We start from the raw sequence: 17,494 nt of genomic DNA, 5'->3' as shown, positions 1-17,494 counted from the left end.
GAGCATCTAGGGCTTTACAATGATGGTGAAATGTTGGAATTAAGTGGGTTCAAATCTTCCTAGAAATGACACAGGGTTGATGGAGGGACTTGCGAATTTGCTGAATTTTGCAGATGTATTGAATTCTCTATGTGGTCTATATAAAAGGTCACTTAATTTATAGAACAGGCTTTTAAAATGCCATATTGGTGCACAATTTCGACTGAAAAATATAGGTACGCAAAAGGCACCCATTTTGTGAAACGACCCCTGTGTCATCATCTAGTTGAGTGGCTAGGACTGTAGAGAGGTGGCTTGGGACTGTAGGGAGGTAGCATGGACTGTAGGGAGGTAGCATGGACTGTAGGGAGATGGCATGGGACTGTAGGGAGATGGCATGGGACTGTAGGGAGGTGGCATGGGACTGTAGGGAGGTAGCATGGACTGTAGGGAGGTGGCATGGGACTGTAGGGAGGTGGCATGGGACTGTAGGGGCAGGGACTAGCATGGGACTGTAGGGAGGTAGCATGGACTGTAGGGAGGTGGCATGGACTGTAGGGAGGTGGCATGGGACTGTAGGGAGGTAGCATGAACTGTAGGGAGGTGGCATGAACTGTAGGGAGGTAGCATAAACTGTAGGGAGGTAGCATGAACTGTAGGGAGGTAGCATGAACTGTAGGGAGGTAGCATGAACTGTAGGGGTAGGTAGCATGGACTGTAGGGAGGTAGCATGGACTGTAGGGAGGTAGCATGAACTGTATGATGACTGTAGGGAGGTAGCATGGACTGTAGGGAGGTAGCATGGACTGTAGGGAGGTAGCATGAACTGTAGGGAGGTAGCATGAACTGTAGGGAGGTAGCATGAACTGTAGGGAGGTAGCATGAACTGTAGGGAGGTAGCATGGACTGTAGGGAGGTAGCATGAACTGTAGGGAGGTAGCATGGACTGTAGGGAGGTAGCATGGACTGTAGGGAGGTAGCATGGACTGTAGGGAGGTAGCATGGACTGTAGGGAGGTAGCATGGACTGTAGGGAGGGAGCATGGACTGTAGGGAGGGAGCATGGACTGTAGGGAGGTAGCATGGACTGTAGGGAGGTAGCATGGACTGTAGAGAGGTAGCATGAACTGTAGGGAGGTAGCATGGACTGTAGAGAGGTAGCATGGACTGAAGGGAGGTAGCATGGACTGTAGGGAGGTGGCATGAACTGTAGGGAGGTGGCATGGACTGTAGGGAGGTGGCATGGACTGTAGGGAGGTGGCATGGACTGTAGACAGTGGCACAGACTGTAGACAGTTGGCACAGACTGTAGGGAGGTGGCATAGACTGTAGGGAGGTGTCATAGACTGTAGGGAGGTGGCATGGACTGTAGGGAGATGGCATAGACTGTAGGGAGATGGCATAGACTGTAGGGAGGTAGCATGGACTGAAGGAGGTAGCATGGACTGTAGGGAGGTAGCATGAACTGTAGGGAGGTGGCATGAACTGTAGGGAGGTGGCATGGACTGTAAGGAGGTGGCACGGACTGTAGACAGTTGGCACAGACTGTAGACAGTTGGCACAGACTGTAGGGAGGTGGCATAGACTGTAGGGAGGTGTCATAGACTGTAGGGAGTTGGCATGGACTGTAGGGAGATGGCATAGACTGTAGGGAGATGGCATAGACTGTAGGGAGGTAGCATGGACTGTAGGGAGGTAGCATGGACTGTAGAAAGGTAGCATGGACTGAAGGGAGGTAGCATGGACTGTAGGGAGGTAGCATGGACTGTAGGGAGGTAGCATGGACTGTAGTGAGGTAGCATGAACTGTAGGGAGGTGGCATGAACTGTAGGGAGGTGGCATGAACTGTAGGGAGGTGGCATGGACTGTAGACAGTTGGCACAGACTGTAGGGAGGTGGCATAGACTGTAGGGAGGTGTCATAGACTGTAGGGAGGTGGCATGGACTGTAGGGAGGGGCATGGACTGTAGGGAGGTAGCATGGACTGTAGGGAGGTAGCATGGACTGTATGGACTGAGGGAGGTAGCATGGACTGTAGGGAGGTGGGACTGTAGGGAGGTAGCATGACTGTAGGGAGGTGGCATGGACTGTAGGGAGGTGGCATGTGGCATGGACTGGACTGTAGGGAGACTGTAGGGAGGGACATAGGTGTCATGACTGTAGGGAGGTAGCATGGACTGTAGGGAGGCAGCATGGACTGTAGAGAGGTAGCATGGACTGTAGAGTGGTGGCATAGACTGTAGAGAGGTGGCATAGACTGTAGGGAGGTGGCATGGACTGTAGGGAGATGGCATAGACTGTAGGGAGGTGGCATGGACTGTAGGGAGGTGCAGAGATAAATCTCAGGAGGGATGGGATGGGGCATAGAGAGAATGAAGTGCCCAGTGCACCTCCCTCCCTCTCTGTCTGTTTCTCATACCCTACAAGGACACTCTTTGTTTGATAAACACCACGTCCGCCCTGCTCGCTCGCTCTCTCTCCCTCCCTCCCTCTCTCTCTCTCACGCTCTTATTAGGCACATGAGGCACTTGCTTTTAGGGGCAAAGCAAGTGCTTTGTGACAACAATTATATATATTTTTTAAATTAAGAATAGAATAGAATTAAGTATGACATTTTAAGGCAAGAGGAAAACCATGACTGTTCAACTTATAGTCATACATTTATTGATAGCTTTTAAAGGCATCACATCCAAAACTCAGGTTTGACACGTTACAGTCATTTAAAGTCCTACTCCAGTCTCCTTTTCACCTCATTTAACATCTGATTTACTTAACAAAAGGCACACCTCAATAGGTGGTCCAGGTATGACATGTCATGGCACAAGTGGGGGGGCTTTCCTTTTTTGTTCTCTATTGCTCCTCTGTTGTTCGTCAAGCAAGTGGGGAGGCCGATGACGTCACATCAGACCATCTCCTTAAATGCCCTATTCCTTGAAGTTTGCAGTTGTGTCAAAAAAAATGCTTTGCTGAAAATATATATGTTTTATCCTTCAGTGTGTACTGTACACATTACACATTACTATATTTATACTTCTACTGTGTTTCAATTGGATAAAAAAAATTGCTGTAGTGTGTCTTTAACCCTGCGTTTCTGCCAGGACAGGAGGAGTGGAGTGTTACGGTACCTTGAATGAGGATCCAGAAGTGAGGCTGGAGGGGGTCTTGAAGGGGGTCGCTCTCAGACCCATGGTCAACTCTGCCAGGGAGAGAGAGAGAGCCATACAGTGAGATACTTACATGGAGCTGAAGTGTCAAAAGCTCTATAAAACAATGTCACAGCACACCACCAGTGTTTAACCATAAATAGTTACATGTTAAATGGACTCAAGTCCCTAAAGCATCTATGTTTTTGTATATTGTACATGATGATGTGAATATGGCTCTGAGTGTCCATGAGGGGACCATCCCTCACTTACATAAGCTGTCATGGTGCCTTCCTGTATTATACTTATGCAACAAACCAAAAAATATTCTACTGAGCCATTTACTTCATATAATATTCTTATCTTGTATTATTTCTTATTGTTGTTGCATTGTTGAGAAGGAACCTGCGAGTAAGCATTTCTTTGGACGGAGTATACCATGTGTATCCTGTGCATATGACTAATAAAACTTTAAATGGTGTCATAAAGGATGGTAGTGAGTCACACTATGGACCCTGCCACCGCTAATACAAACACCCATGTTCCATCTTTCTCTGCACACATACAATGTCATGTGACCTGTGCACCAACACCAACACACAGTAAACTGGGGACCAACATAATACGTTTTTTTCTGGATCAAAAAGGGGCTTAGGTGGTTGGGTGTGGCAGGGGGGCGTGGTAATGGGCACGGTCAGCCCGGTGGAGAACATCTTAGAGGCCTCCACCTTGGCAGTGTATGGAAATGCTTTAATATTTAAGCCAATTACCTGCCATTCTCAAAATTTCTCCATGAAGATGAAGAGAAATAGTTTCAGTTTTAAAGCACATTTTCTGCAATCCTACACATTTTCTCATAGAGCGGAGAGAGAAAATGTTGCAGTTTTAAAGCTAATTTCCTGCAATTCTATGCATTTTGACATGGCTAATGCTGTGTTCCTTTGTTCAAACATAATAAAATCAATACTGCTAAATTCAATGTTTTGGCAATTTTAAATTCTCCCTGACTGTCTAGCTTTTATTTAGATGATTGATAGTATTCTAATATTATATTTATATATATAAACAATATATAGATAAGTTCATTAAGCGTTTTTCCATTCTGAAAATGAATTTTAAAAAATATACAGTGCATTCGTAAAATATTAAGAACGTAACACCATTTTGTTACATTACAGCCTTATTCTAAAATTGATCAAATTGTTTTTTCCCCCATAACGACAAAGAATAAATAGGTTTTTAGACATTTTTGCAAAGTTATAAAAAATGAACAAATGAAATAACACATTTACATAGGTATTCAGACCCTTTACTCAGTACTTTGTTAAAAGCACCTTTGGCAGCGATTACAGTCTTGCGTCTTCTTGGGAATGATGCTACAAGCTTGGCACACCTCTATTTGGGGAGTTTCTCCCATTATTCTCTGCAGATCCTCTCAAGCTCTGTCAGGTTGGATGGGGAGCGTCGACGCACAGATATTTTCAGGTCTCTCCAGATATGTTAGATAGGGTTCAAGTCTGGGCTCTGGCTGGCCCACTCAGAGACTTGTCTTGAAGCCACTCCTGGATTGTCTTGGCTGTGTGCTTAGGGTTGTTTTCATGTTAGAAGGTGAACCTGTGTGCTTAGGGTCATTATCCTGTTGGAAGGTGAACCTTCGTCCCAGTCTGAGGTTCTAAGTGCTCTGGAGCAGGTTTTCATCAAGGATCTCTCTGTACTTTGCTCCATTCATCTTTCTCTCAATCCTGACTAGTCTTCCAGTCCCTGCCACTGAAAGACATCCCCACAGCATGATGTTGCCACCACCATGCTTCACCGTAGGGATGGTACCAGGTTTCTTCCAGACGTGACACTTGGCATTCAGGCCAAAGACTTCAATCTTGGTTTCATCAGACCAGAGAATCTTGTTTCTCATGGTTTGAGAGTCTTTCAGTGCCTTTTGGCAAACTCCATGTGGGCTGTTATGTGCCTTTTAGGGTTAGCGAAAGGGGGATACCTAGTCAGTTGTACAACTGAATGCGTTCAACTGAAATGGGTCTTCCACATTTAACCCAACCCCTCTGAATCAGAGAGGTGCGGGGGTTAGGGTTAGGGTTAGCGAAAGGGGGATACCTAGTCAGTTGTACAACTGAATGCGTTCAAATTAAATGGGTCTTCCACATTTAACCCAACCCCTCTGAATCAGAGAGGTACGGGGGTTAGGGTTAGGGTTAGGGTTAGGGTTAGCGAAAGGGGGATACCTAGTCAGTTGTACAACTGAATGCGTTCAAATTAAATGGGTCTTCCACATTTAACCCAACCCCTCTGAATCAGAGAGGTGCGGGGGCCTGCCATAATCGACATCCACGTCTTCGGCATGCAGGGAACAGTGGGTTAACTGCCTTGCTCAGGGGCAGAACGACAGATTTGTACCTGGTCAGCTTGGGGATTCGATCCAGCAACTTTTTGTTTACTGACCCAATGCTCTAACCACTAGGCTACCTGCTTTTACTGAGGAGTGGCTTCTGTCTTGATTTTTGCTCTGACATACACTGTCAACTGTGGGACCTTATATAGACAGGTGAGTGCCTTTGCAAATCATGTCCAATCAATTTAATTTACCACAGGTAGACTGCAATCAAGTTGTAGAAACATAAAGGATGATCAATGGAGCTCAATTTTGAGTCTCTTAGCAAAGGGTCTGAATACTTATGTAAATAAGGTATTTCCGTAATTTTTCATTTGAATACATTTGCAAAAATGTCTAAAACCCAGTTTTTTCTCTTTGTCATTATTGGGTTTTGTCTGTAGATTGATGAGGAAAACAATGAATTTAATCCATTTTAGAATAAGGCTGTAATGTAACAAAATGTGGAAAAGTCAAGGGGTCTGAATACTTCCCGAATGCACTGTATATATTTTTACACTGTTTTACACATAAGACAGCAGCTATGTCAGTTTAACCACATCTGTAAAACAGAAGTGCCTATTTGATCCATTCCAGTGTTCTGTACTGTACACTCAGGACTGTTGTTAGGAGCTGCTGGGTGAACACAAGACATTCTCCAAACCGGTCTTCAGTCAGTGGCAGGGAGCTTCCAAAAAAGGAACCCAAAGGCATTAGAGCAAAATTGAGCTTAACGCCGGCCTCTTGAAGAAGCCCAGTGGAGCTGTCAGAGGGTCTGGGAGGAGGGAGATGAGGCGAGGGGGCTAATCAGAGTCTGACTGGGTGCTGTAATAGTCCTGCTCCAGGCAGGGTCTTAAGTAAACTGTTTGGGTTGGAGGTCCTAGTGGTTGGAAAGTGCTGGAGCACAAGACTGGTTGTTTGGACAGATGTCCACAGCAGCTGTGAACAGGCCGCTTCTGAGACACGTCAAAACACTAACATACACATACACAAAAAGATGAACAGAAACATACACAGACAAGTAGGTGTCCAGAGGGGTATCCTACGAAGAAAGCTAGATCTACTCAGGGTTTTCTGAAGCTAACCAGCTCCAGTTAGCTTCACATTCCAGCTCAGACTTCATACTGTACGTATTAGGAAGGTGGATATTGCTTGTCTGCTTGCCGCTAACAATAGCAGGCTTGTAATTGCGCGTGCATGTCGCAGATGGCTAGTTGAACGTTGAAAATCTTAACTGAGATAATGCTGAAACATATTTTAATTTGCACCGAAAACAAAATGATGGAAATGTTACCTTGCAAATTCATGGTGTGAAATAGGCTTTTAGAAGTGCAGTCTTTATTTTATTGCTTATTATTATTATCGTTAATACAGTCTTTATTTTATTGCTTATTAATATCGTTAAGTCTTTATTTTTTTACTTACTATTATCGTTAATACAGTCTATTTTGTGTTACTTATTATTACTGTTAATACAGTCTCTATTGTATTACATATTATTATCGTTAACAGTCTTTATTTTTTATTTTTTACTTATTATTATTGTTAATACAGTCTTTATTGTATTACTTATTATTATCGTTAATACAGTCTTTATTTTTTACTTATTATTATCGTTAATACAGTCTTTATTTTATGACTTATTATTATCGTTAATACAGTCTTTGGTGTGCTTATCAATGCACAAGCACATTTCCCCCCATTCAGAACATAATATATTTTTAAATGTTACATTGTGTGAAGTTTACTAAATGTGTAAAGTGATATATTTTAACATGTAAAAAACAAAACATTTAGTTAATAAAATATTTATTCAATGGTCAGAATCCGATTTCATTGGTCCTCAACTCTCAGCTCTGTCATTTAATTCAGGGTAAGTGAAGTTAGCCGCAAGTTAGCCTGCCCCGAAGCAGGTTAGTTCTGAAGGATTTCTTGCCATAGAACTTTACCTGGCTAAAAGGTGAGCCACTTTCATATGACTGGTTATCCCAAGTTGAACTGAGAGTTGACTAACGTCACCTGGCCAACTCCTCAAAACCTGCTTCGTAGGATACCCCTCAGGAGTAGGATAAAGTTACGTTTAGCGATAACACCTGTTTTCAACGTTTGTGTTGACAATGTATGCCCAAGTACTAGAGTACAGTGTGAGTGTTTGTATGGCATTTACAGAGTGGTATACAGACCATAGCCTGTTGTGGATGTCGCCAACTCTGCAGGAATGCAACAGAAAGACTACAGTGTATTGTGCTGTTAGACCATACAGTTTACTCAATAATTGCCCATTGTTGTGTGTCCTTGATCCCATACCACCCTCCAACCCCCTCCACCTCCACACAGCGTGCCTGCCCATCATAGAGACAATGCTGCTCGTCCACAGCAGAACCCTGCTCCCACACACACACACACTCCCTGGCCCTAACCCTGGCCCTGGTCTGTCCCCAGCCTGGGGTTCAGCCCTGCTGACTTACCCATACAAATGCATTCCATTTCTATGGACTGACCCCTGTCCCTGATCTCAAGGCTGATATTAGCATGCAGAGGTGGAGCTGGGACAGAACAGGAAACATCCAGTATCTACACAATCTGTCTCCACAAACAGACACAGTGCCTATGATCTGCTGCAGTACACTGGGCTGAAGGGATGAAAAATGGCTCCACTGTTAATGTTTTCTGATCTATTCTAAGATTTAAAAGGGAGAAAAAGATTTAAAGGCAAGTCTATGACTGATGTAGGCTCAAGGCACTCAGTCCGCCTGGTACCACTGGTAACGCATCATTTCAAATGTCAACTTCTGTTTTTGGATTTAAACACAAATCTATCCAAATCTATGGTCTGTACATATAAAGAATCTGGAACCAGAAGTTTATCTAGCATCCATTAGGCAGTGCTCCTACCTGCTCTCTGTCCCAGGGAGTTGGTGGTGACGCGTTGGGCAATGGGGGTCATGGAGGCCAGGTTGCTTCTAGAGGAAGAGGAGGAGGAGCAGGAGGAGGAGGAGGTGATGGTGCGTCCATCTTTGATCTCGATAGTTAGGAAGGTCTTCATGTCGGGGTCTGCCTCTCCCTGGTTCCCTGGGGTCTTGTCTTCCTTTGAGATGCCCGAGGAGTGCTGCAGCTTTTTAGCCGGCTGCTTCGCCCCGCCTACACTGCTCATGGATTGAGCAGCGGTTTGCAGATCTTTGGTGGCCACGCCCCCTGGCTGAATTGTGCCCTGGCATTGGACAAGGTTCTCTGAGGAGGAGGAAGATGAAGAGTACGATGTAGAACCTACATGGGGTCTCCCGTGCCTGTCTGTAAGGGATCTGATGGATACTGCTGTGGTCATTGCTGTTTGGTTGACTGGCCCTGCTGCTCGTCCCTCACTCAGCTCGGTGGCTCTGCCTAGGACTCGGGCACTGGGGGCTGTCCCATTCCGTAGAGACTGAGAGCCCCTCTTCAGGAACGGGACACTGGGGCTTGGGCTGGGCTCTGTAAACTTACGCATACGGTCCCGCACAGAGTTAGCCCGGCCAAACGGGGCCAAGACAACCGGCTTCTTTTCAGGCACTGCAAAACACAGACAGCACATTAGTGGAAATGACTTACACACAGTAGCAAAGAACAGAGGACCACAGACACAGTCAAGTAATACAAACTCAGTAGTTAATTACCCAGCTCCCTGGTACAGCTGACACACAAAGACTGGAAACATTTCAAAGTCTTCAGCAGGGCAATATGACTAAAATCCCCAAAACTCAAAGCAGCACACTCACTGCCTTTGTCTCCTCATCCTAAAGCTCTCTACAAATCCCTTGATTTTATTTCCCTTCTCTCACACTCCCTCTCTCTCTCTCTCTTCCTTTTTCCAGCCCCCCTCCTTTTCTTCACTTGCCCTCCCTCATTCTCCCTCTTTTTCAGTGCGTCAGCTTTGGCCATAAGCTGACAGATGTCTAGGTTGCCTGAGTGTTTCTGGATACCCGTTCCTTTATGTACAGTAAAATGATAGTCTGCTTTCATCACATATAGGGAAAAGCTACACACTCTTTTTTTTAGGGAAGCAGTTTCCTCCCGCTTAATAATCTCGATTTAGTGTGCTTGAGAATCACAAGCTTTTAGGAGCCTGGGGCCACAGACAGGAGATTCTAAAGAAGCACTAGGGGCCGAAAGACAACGTCTCCCTTATGGAGGCAAAACATTTGCGGACACAGACCAGTGTTTACATGGGATAGAGAGTTAAAAGACACACACACACACACACACACACACACACACACACACACACACACACACACACACACACACACACACACACACACACACACACACACACACACACACACACACACACACACACACACACGATCCTGTGCACTCGTATCTTCCATATTCTATCTCTATCCTGTCCTCTATCGGTGCACCCTCATCCTCCCCTGTATGAAAGGCCCTATACGGCCATGCTGGCCCCCGGAAGGCTCCTTCGAATGGAAGCCATTCAACTGATAGGACTTAGGGAGCAGGGTGTCTTGATATTAGAGAAACAGCTATAACTCAGCAGCACCAAGGGCTTCCAGCTCACAGGTCCTCTGGTGTGATGTTATCAACACTGCCGGTGGAGTTTAACAGTAAAGCACAAGTAATGAGGCACACATCCTGGCTGGCTCCCACTTTACATGTCAGGTTATTACATCTAGAGGGCCTTCAGAAAGTATAACATACCCCTCGACTTAATCCATATTTTGTTTTGTTACAAACTGAATTCAAAATGGATTAAATAGATGTTGTTTCTCACCCATCTACAAACAATACCCCATAATGACAAAATCAGGGCTGTGAGTATGTAAATATCTTCAAATTTGTTTCCTAACTCCCACATGATCAGACTGAGCATTCCAATGGCCAAAAGAGGCTCAGGGAAATAAATGATAAAAATATATATATTGTAGATATTTTCATGAAATAAACACACAGAGTGATTTATTAGACAGAGTGATGATTTAAAACCACAATTAAAAAGACTGCATGGGGGCTTTAAGGGCCACAAAATTAGCAGCGATGACTGGGGTGTAAACTCTGTGGATTTGGAAAGTAGAAGTGCTCCTGAGTAGAATGGACACCCCTTTTACTGCGACAGAATGTACAGAACATTTTGTACAGTCCAATAAATGATAAGAGTACACACACACAAAAACATTGTTGAACATTTAGGCTTGAGAAAATAAAACAACTAAATCACATATCTCAGAAATATTTTAAAGACGCACTATGCAGATATCGCTCTGTCATTTCCCGGTGGCTAAAATTCTAATAGTTCACTTAGTTACAGTTTCTGTGGCAAAACAAGCAAGTAGAGTGTAGAGAATCATTGTACCATCTAAACCACTGAAATATATTTTCTATAACCAAAAATATTGTATTTTGATTGAAGCTGGTGTCCAAAACCAAAATTGAAAGGCAAAAACAAAATGTAATAATGGTAAGTATAGAACTAGCGCACATAAAACAAATCTACCGCTTCTTAGATCAGAATGACATATATATATAACACACATTTCTATGTGAATTTGGTCAGGTACTGACAAAAAATAAACAGATTTTTACTGAGTTACAGTTCATGTAAGGAAATCAGTCAATTTAAATAAATTAATGAGGCCCTAATCTATGGATTCCACACGACTGGGCAGGGGTGCAGCCATGGGTGGGACTTTAAATAATTATTTGACGATAACTAGTATAAAATATATTGATAATTGTGCACATTGTCCACCATTTCACCCTAACTATTAATTTACAAAGTTTACAGGACAAAAAAAGCCATGATCTTATTCCAAATGTTGTTGTGTTACAGCCTGAATTCAAAATTAATTTAAAAAAAATTCACACATCTACACACAATACCCCATGACAAAGTGAAAACATGTTTTTAGAAATTGTTGCAAATATATTTAAAATGAAATACAGAAAGATCTCATTTACATAAGGACTCACACCCCTGAGTCAATACTTTGTAGAATAATCTTTGGCATCGATTACAGCTTTGAGTCATCTTGAGTATGTTTGTATCAGCTTTACATGTCTGGATTTGGGGATTTTCTCCCATTCTTCCTTGCAGATTTCCTCAAGCTCTGTTAAATTAGATGGGGAGCGGCAGTGAACAGCAATCTTCAAGTCTCTCCACAGATTTTCAATGGGATTCAAGTCTGGGCTTTGGCTGGGCCACTCAAGGCCTTTCACATTATTGTTCTGAAGCCATTCCATCATTGCTATGGCTGTATGCTTGGGGTCATTGTCCTGTTGGAACATAAATCTTTGCCACAGTCTATGGTTGTTTGCACGCTGAAGCTGGTTCTCAGCAATTCATTGTTCCCTCTCTTCTTACCAGTCTCCCAGTCCCTACTGCTGAAAAGCATCCCCATAGCATGATGCTGCCACCACCATGCTTCACGGTAGGGATGGTGTTAGGGTGATAAACTGTGCCTGGTTAATCTTTTGCCTTGTGCTCTCAAAGTCTTTCACGTGCCTTTTTGCAAGCTGGTGCCTTTTTCTCAAGAGTGGCTTCCATCTGGCCAATCTCCCATAAAGCCCAGATAGGTGAAGTTCTGTAAAGCAGGGTTCCCCCCCCCTGGCAGTACACAGCGGATTTATAACCAAGTCATCATCAAGCTTTGATTATCTGAATCAGCTGTGTAGTGCTAGGGCAAAAACTAAAACATGCACCGAGCAGGAAAACACTCTAAAGTTTCCAAAACAGTTAAAACAATGTATGTGAGTATAACAGAACTGATATGGCAGGCGAAAACCTGAGGAAAATCCAACCAGGAAGTACTATTATTTTGAAAGGCTGTTTTTCCATTGAATGCCTATCCACCATGCAAAGACGTACGACCCAGTTCACGAATATCTATGGCTTCCTCTACATGTGGCCAGTCTTTAGGAATTGTTTCAGGCTTTTACTCTGAACAATGAGGGAGATACAGCACTTTCAATGAGAGGCCAGTGGAAATTTCCAGCCATGAGTCCTGCACGTGATCGGGAGCACGCATTTTTTGTTTCTCCTTTTCTATTGACAAAGCTTTTGTCCGGTTTAAATATTATTGATTATTTATGACAAAAATAACCTGAGGATTGATTTTAAACATCGTTTGACATGTTTCTACTAACTTTTATTCTACTTTTTTGACTTTTCGTCTTGATGTTGAGAGCGTGCATTGTGCCTTTGGATTTCTGAACTAAATGCACCAACAAAACTTAGGTTTTTGACATAAAGAGGGACATTATCGAACAAAACAAACATTTATTGTCTAACATGGAGACCTGGGAGTGCCACCAGATGAAGATCATCAAAGGTAAGTGATTCATTGGAATGTTATTTTGGACTTTTGTGAGCCCTCTCCTTGGCTGGAAAATGGCTGTATAGTTTTTGTGGCTAGGCGCTGACCTAACATAATCGCGTTCTGTGCTTTCGCCGTAAAGCCTTTTTGAAATCTGATACAGCGGTTGCATTAAGGAGAAGTATATCTTTAAATGTATGTTAAACACTATCTTTAATCAATGTTTATGATGACTATTTCTGTAATTTGATGTGGCTCTCTGCATTTTCACCAGATGTTTGTTTGAGACAATGATTACTGTACATAATGCACCAATTTCAACTGAGGTTTTTGGACATAAAGATTAACTTTATCGAACAAAACACACATTTATTGTGTAACATGAAGTCCTGTGAGTGCCATCTGATGAAGATCATCAAAGGTTAGTGATTCATTTAATCGCTATTTCTGACTTTTGTGAGCCCTCTCCTTGGTTGGAAAATGGCTGTAGGGTTTCCTGTGACAAGGTGCTGACCTAACATAATCTCATGGTGTGCGTTCTCCGTAAAGCCTTTTTGAAATCGGACACTGTGGTTGGATTTACAAGAGGGTTTATCTTTAAAATGCTGTATAATACTTGTATGTTTGAGGAATTTTAATTCTGGGATTTCTGTTGTTTTGAATTTGGCGCCCTGCAATTTCACCGGCTGTTGTCGAGGTGGGACGCTATCGTCCCACTTGTACCAGAGAGGTTAAACCATTCCGTATTGAGGATTAGACCCACCCGTTGTATAATAAACAAATATGTGCATAACCAAAGAAATATAGAAACGGACTACACCAGAGGTCATTGGGTTCTTGGTCACCTCCCTGACAAAGGTCATTCTTTCCCGTTTTCTCAGCTCTAGGCATAGACTAGTAGCTCCTTAATTTTTTATTTGCCAATGATGGAGACCACTGTGCTCTTGGAAACTGTCAACACTCTAGAAATTGTTTTATACCCTTCCCCAGATATACGCCTCATCACAATAATATCTTGGAGTTCTACGGACAGTTATTTGGACTTCATGGTATAGTTTCTGCTCTGACATGCACTGTCAACATTGGGACGTTATATAGACAGGTGTGTTTCTTTCTAAATCATGTCCAAACAAGTGAATTGGCCACAGGTGGACTCAAGTTGTAGTGACATCTCAAGGGTGATCAAAGGAAATTGGATGCAGCTCAATTTGGACTGTCATAGCAAAGGCGTGTGAATAGGAACAGTATTTAAATGAGAAAGTTATGTATTTCATTTTCAATAAGCAAATATTTCTAAAAACATGTTTTCACTTTGGCATGATGGGGTATTGTGTGTAAATGGGTGACAACAATATATTTGATCCATTTTGAATTCAGGTTGCAACAACAAAGTCAATTAATGCATGTCAATTAAGTCAAGGGGTAGGAATACTTTCTAAAGGCACTGTACACACATAGATTCGTTTTTTTATCTGTAAACATGCTCACCTGCATCGCTTGCTTTGCTGAGAGTAGTGAATAAAGTATCTCTGACCTGAAAATGAGAGAGAGAGAGAAAGATTTTAGGTGAAAATAAAACACAGTAAAGCATCACAGGGCAATAGTGCAGATCGATGGGATGGCAGAAGGCACTGAGGGCATAGAGGATCAAACTGGTCATGGTGGCAACCACATGCACACGCATACAGGTGACCAGGGTAGTGTTTGCATTATGTAACAGTGTTTAGAGCGAGGGAGACAAGTTTGTGTCTCTGTTCTTTTTTGGGCTGATCAAGGGGCCATGGGGCCACGATGTGCCTGAACGTCCACAGCGTAATGTAAACATACAGAACACAAGCATATTATTGCAGGGCCCTATAAAAGAGCCTGTAGCCTATGTTGGGTAAACACTCCCGATAAGGGCGACGACGTGGTGTCATGGTGACCCAAGTCCCTGATGAGAGCTTTGAGCAAACAATAGAGAGACTCAGAATGCTGCAGCATTCTCCTGCCTGTGTGTTTGGCTGTTTCTAGCCAGCCCCAGCGGCTCTCCCTCTGACAGCAGGTGAGGGAGACAGATCTGAGGGGAACCAGAAACAGTTGAGCACAATAAAGGACTTGGGCCCGGCTCTGAGGTGCTGGGTTTATTTGTGTAGCAAATTAACCATAGCTTAACAAAGCTATTAAAGACATACAGAGAAAGATGAGATGTTTATAGTTGCCGACGTGATGAAGGTACTGAGAACTGGTGTTTCAAAATAGAGGGAGGGATGGAAGGAAAGGGAAGGGAAACGGGATACCTAGTCAGTCGCACAACTGAATGCATTCAACTGAAATGTGTCGTCCACATTTAACCCAAGCCCTCTGAATCAGAGAGGTGTAGGAGAGGGATACTAGGAGAGTGAGCGAACATTGTAGCCTCATCATCATTGCTCAACATCCCCCTCTAGTGGTGTACATATACCTACATATTCTCCTGTTCTACCTAGAGACACATCAGATCATACCAGCAAGCATCACACTGGAAGATTAAACAAGAGTGTACCTTCTGTTCCTGGATGTCTCCTTTTCCCTTGGAACTGCCATTGAGCAGGGTACTGTGGGAGTCTGAGGCTTTCCTGGATGGGACGGCCCCATCAGGCTGATCACAGTTGGTAGTGGAGCGGTCTTGGCGGGGTTGGGCTGAATGGTGGTTGGTGCTCTCAGCCTCTGAATCCGTGCTGGAGGAGGAGCTACTCATGGTTACCTCTGGCTCTTCCACACGGCCCCGCTCAACAGAAGACACACCCACGCTCAGGTCAGAAGTCCCAGAGTCCAGTCGTTTCCGTGACAGCAGCCCTGCGCTGTCAGAGGTCTCAGAGCCTAGAGGGGCTGGCGGTCCCGTGCTGGAGTCTGACGTGCCAGAGTCTAGTCTCGGTCTGAAGCGGGACTCGGAGGCCCCAGAGTCCAGTCTGCCTCTGTGGACTGAACACTGACTTCTGTTTGACGATCCTGAGTCCACCCTGGTCCTGAAGGCTGAGCCCAGACCCAGGCTCTTTTCTGACGCTCCTGAGTCCACCCTGGTCCTGCAGGCTGAGCCCAGACCCAGGCTCTTTTCTGACGCTCCTGAGTCCACCCTGGTTCTGAAGGCTGAGCCCAGACCAAGGCTCTTTTCTGAGGCTCCTGAGTCCACCCTGGTCCTGAAGGCTGAGCCCAGACCCAGGCTCTTTTCTGACGCTCCTGAGTCCACCCTGGTTCTGAAGGCTGAGCCCAGACCCAGGCTCTTCTCTGAGGCTCCTGAGTCGAGACGTGGCCTGGGGGCCAGGGTGTGGTCCGAGGATGTCGAGTCAGAGCACTGGCGGTGGGACAGGACCACATCTACCTCTGATGATGTCTCAGGGTCCCAGATCTTTGGGTGGTTCAGCAGAGGGCCGGAGACCTCTTTCCTCACCAGGGGGTCCAGAACTAGAACCATGCCTGAGTTGGAGCCTACGGAACACAACCACCACAATACAGTGAGTGGGCACAGTGGAACATACCCATGATCTAGTTGGAGAGCAAGATGGGCCGACAGAGATGGTCACCTCGCTTCAGGTCCTTAGGAAACTATGCAGTAATTAGCTTTTTTATGTATTATTTCTTACATTGTTAGCCCAGAAAATCTCAAGTGTTATTACATACAGCCAGGAAGAACTATTGGATATAAAAGCGACGTCAATTTACCAACATTACGACCAGGAATACGACTTTCCTGAAGCGGGTCCTTTGTTCGGACCTCCACTCTGGACATGGGATATAATCTCAGAGGCTGACCCAAAACAACGCGGTCGCCGCAGAAGAGGCACACGGAGCGGCCTACTGGTCAGACTTAGAAGGTGAGCACACCATCCACCGCTTTCGAGTATATTATTCCCCAATGTCCAATCTCTAGAAAACAAGGTGTTTCATTCTCTGTTTCACGGAAACATGGATCACTTGGGACATGTTGTCAGAGTCGGTACGGCCACCAGGTGTCTTCATGCATCGCGCCGACAGAAACAAACATCTTTCTGGTAAAAAGGGCAGGGGTGTATGCCTTATGATTAACGACTCAGGGTGTAATCATAACAGCATACAGGAACTTAAGTCCTTTTGTTCACCGGACCTTAGAATTCCTTACAATCAAATGCCGTCCACATTATCTCCCAAGAGAATTCTCTTCGATTATAGTCACAGCCGTGCATACAGCCCCCTCCCCTAAGTAGATACCTCGACGGCCCTGAGAGAACTGGACTCCATGTAAACTGCAAACCATATATCTTGAGGCTGCATTTATTGTAGCTGAGGATTTTACAAAGCAAATCAGAGAACAAGGCTTCCTAAATTCTATCAGCATATCGAATGCTATGCATATAAAGCCCTCCCCAGCCCTCCCTTCGGCAAATCTGACCATGACTCCATTTTGTTGCTCCCATCCTATAGGCAGAAACTAAAACAGGAAACGCCGGTGATCAGGTCTATCCAACGCTGGTCTGACCAATCGGATTCCACGCTTCAAGATTGCTTTGATCACATGGACTGGGATATGTTCCGGGTAGCCTCAGACAATAACATTGACGCATACGCTGACTCGGTGAGTGAGTTTATTAGCAAGTGCATCAGAGATGTTGTACCCACTGTGACTATTAAAACCTTCCCTAACCAGAAACCGTGGATTAATGGCAGCATTCACACAAAGCTGAAAGT

General features: G+C 44.4%; 1 protein-coding gene across 7 annotated transcripts in view; it reads right to left on the bottom strand.

Moving 5' to 3' along the window:
• LOC112233545 (smoothelin) overlaps window positions 1-17,494 on the bottom strand; it is an 86,721-nt gene that overhangs the window by 23,457 nt on the left and 45,770 nt on the right. For 6 of the 7 annotated variants that reach the window (XM_042320603.1, XM_042320602.1, XM_042320605.1 and 3 more), the window contains 4 exons: window positions 15,336-16,258; window positions 14,300-14,345; window positions 8,400-9,050; window positions 3,104-3,174 (listed from right to left, as the gene is read on the bottom strand). In XM_042320603.1, coding sequence (XP_042176537.1) covers window positions 3,104-3,174; window positions 8,400-9,050; window positions 14,300-14,345; window positions 15,336-16,258 — 1,691 coding nt within the window. The remainder of the gene's footprint in view (window positions 1-3,103; window positions 3,175-8,399; window positions 9,051-14,299; window positions 14,346-15,335; window positions 16,259-17,494) is intronic. The other variant, XM_042320606.1, reaches the window with a different exon arrangement.

The sequence above is a fragment of the Oncorhynchus tshawytscha genome, linkage group LG04 (genome assembly GCF_018296145.1).
Source record: "Oncorhynchus tshawytscha isolate Ot180627B linkage group LG04, Otsh_v2.0, whole genome shotgun sequence".
NCBI lineage: Eukaryota > Metazoa > Chordata > Actinopteri > Salmoniformes > Salmonidae > Oncorhynchus > Oncorhynchus tshawytscha.
The sequence above is the reverse complement of the archived record's forward strand: the minus strand, read 5'-3'. Positions and strand labels throughout refer to the sequence as shown.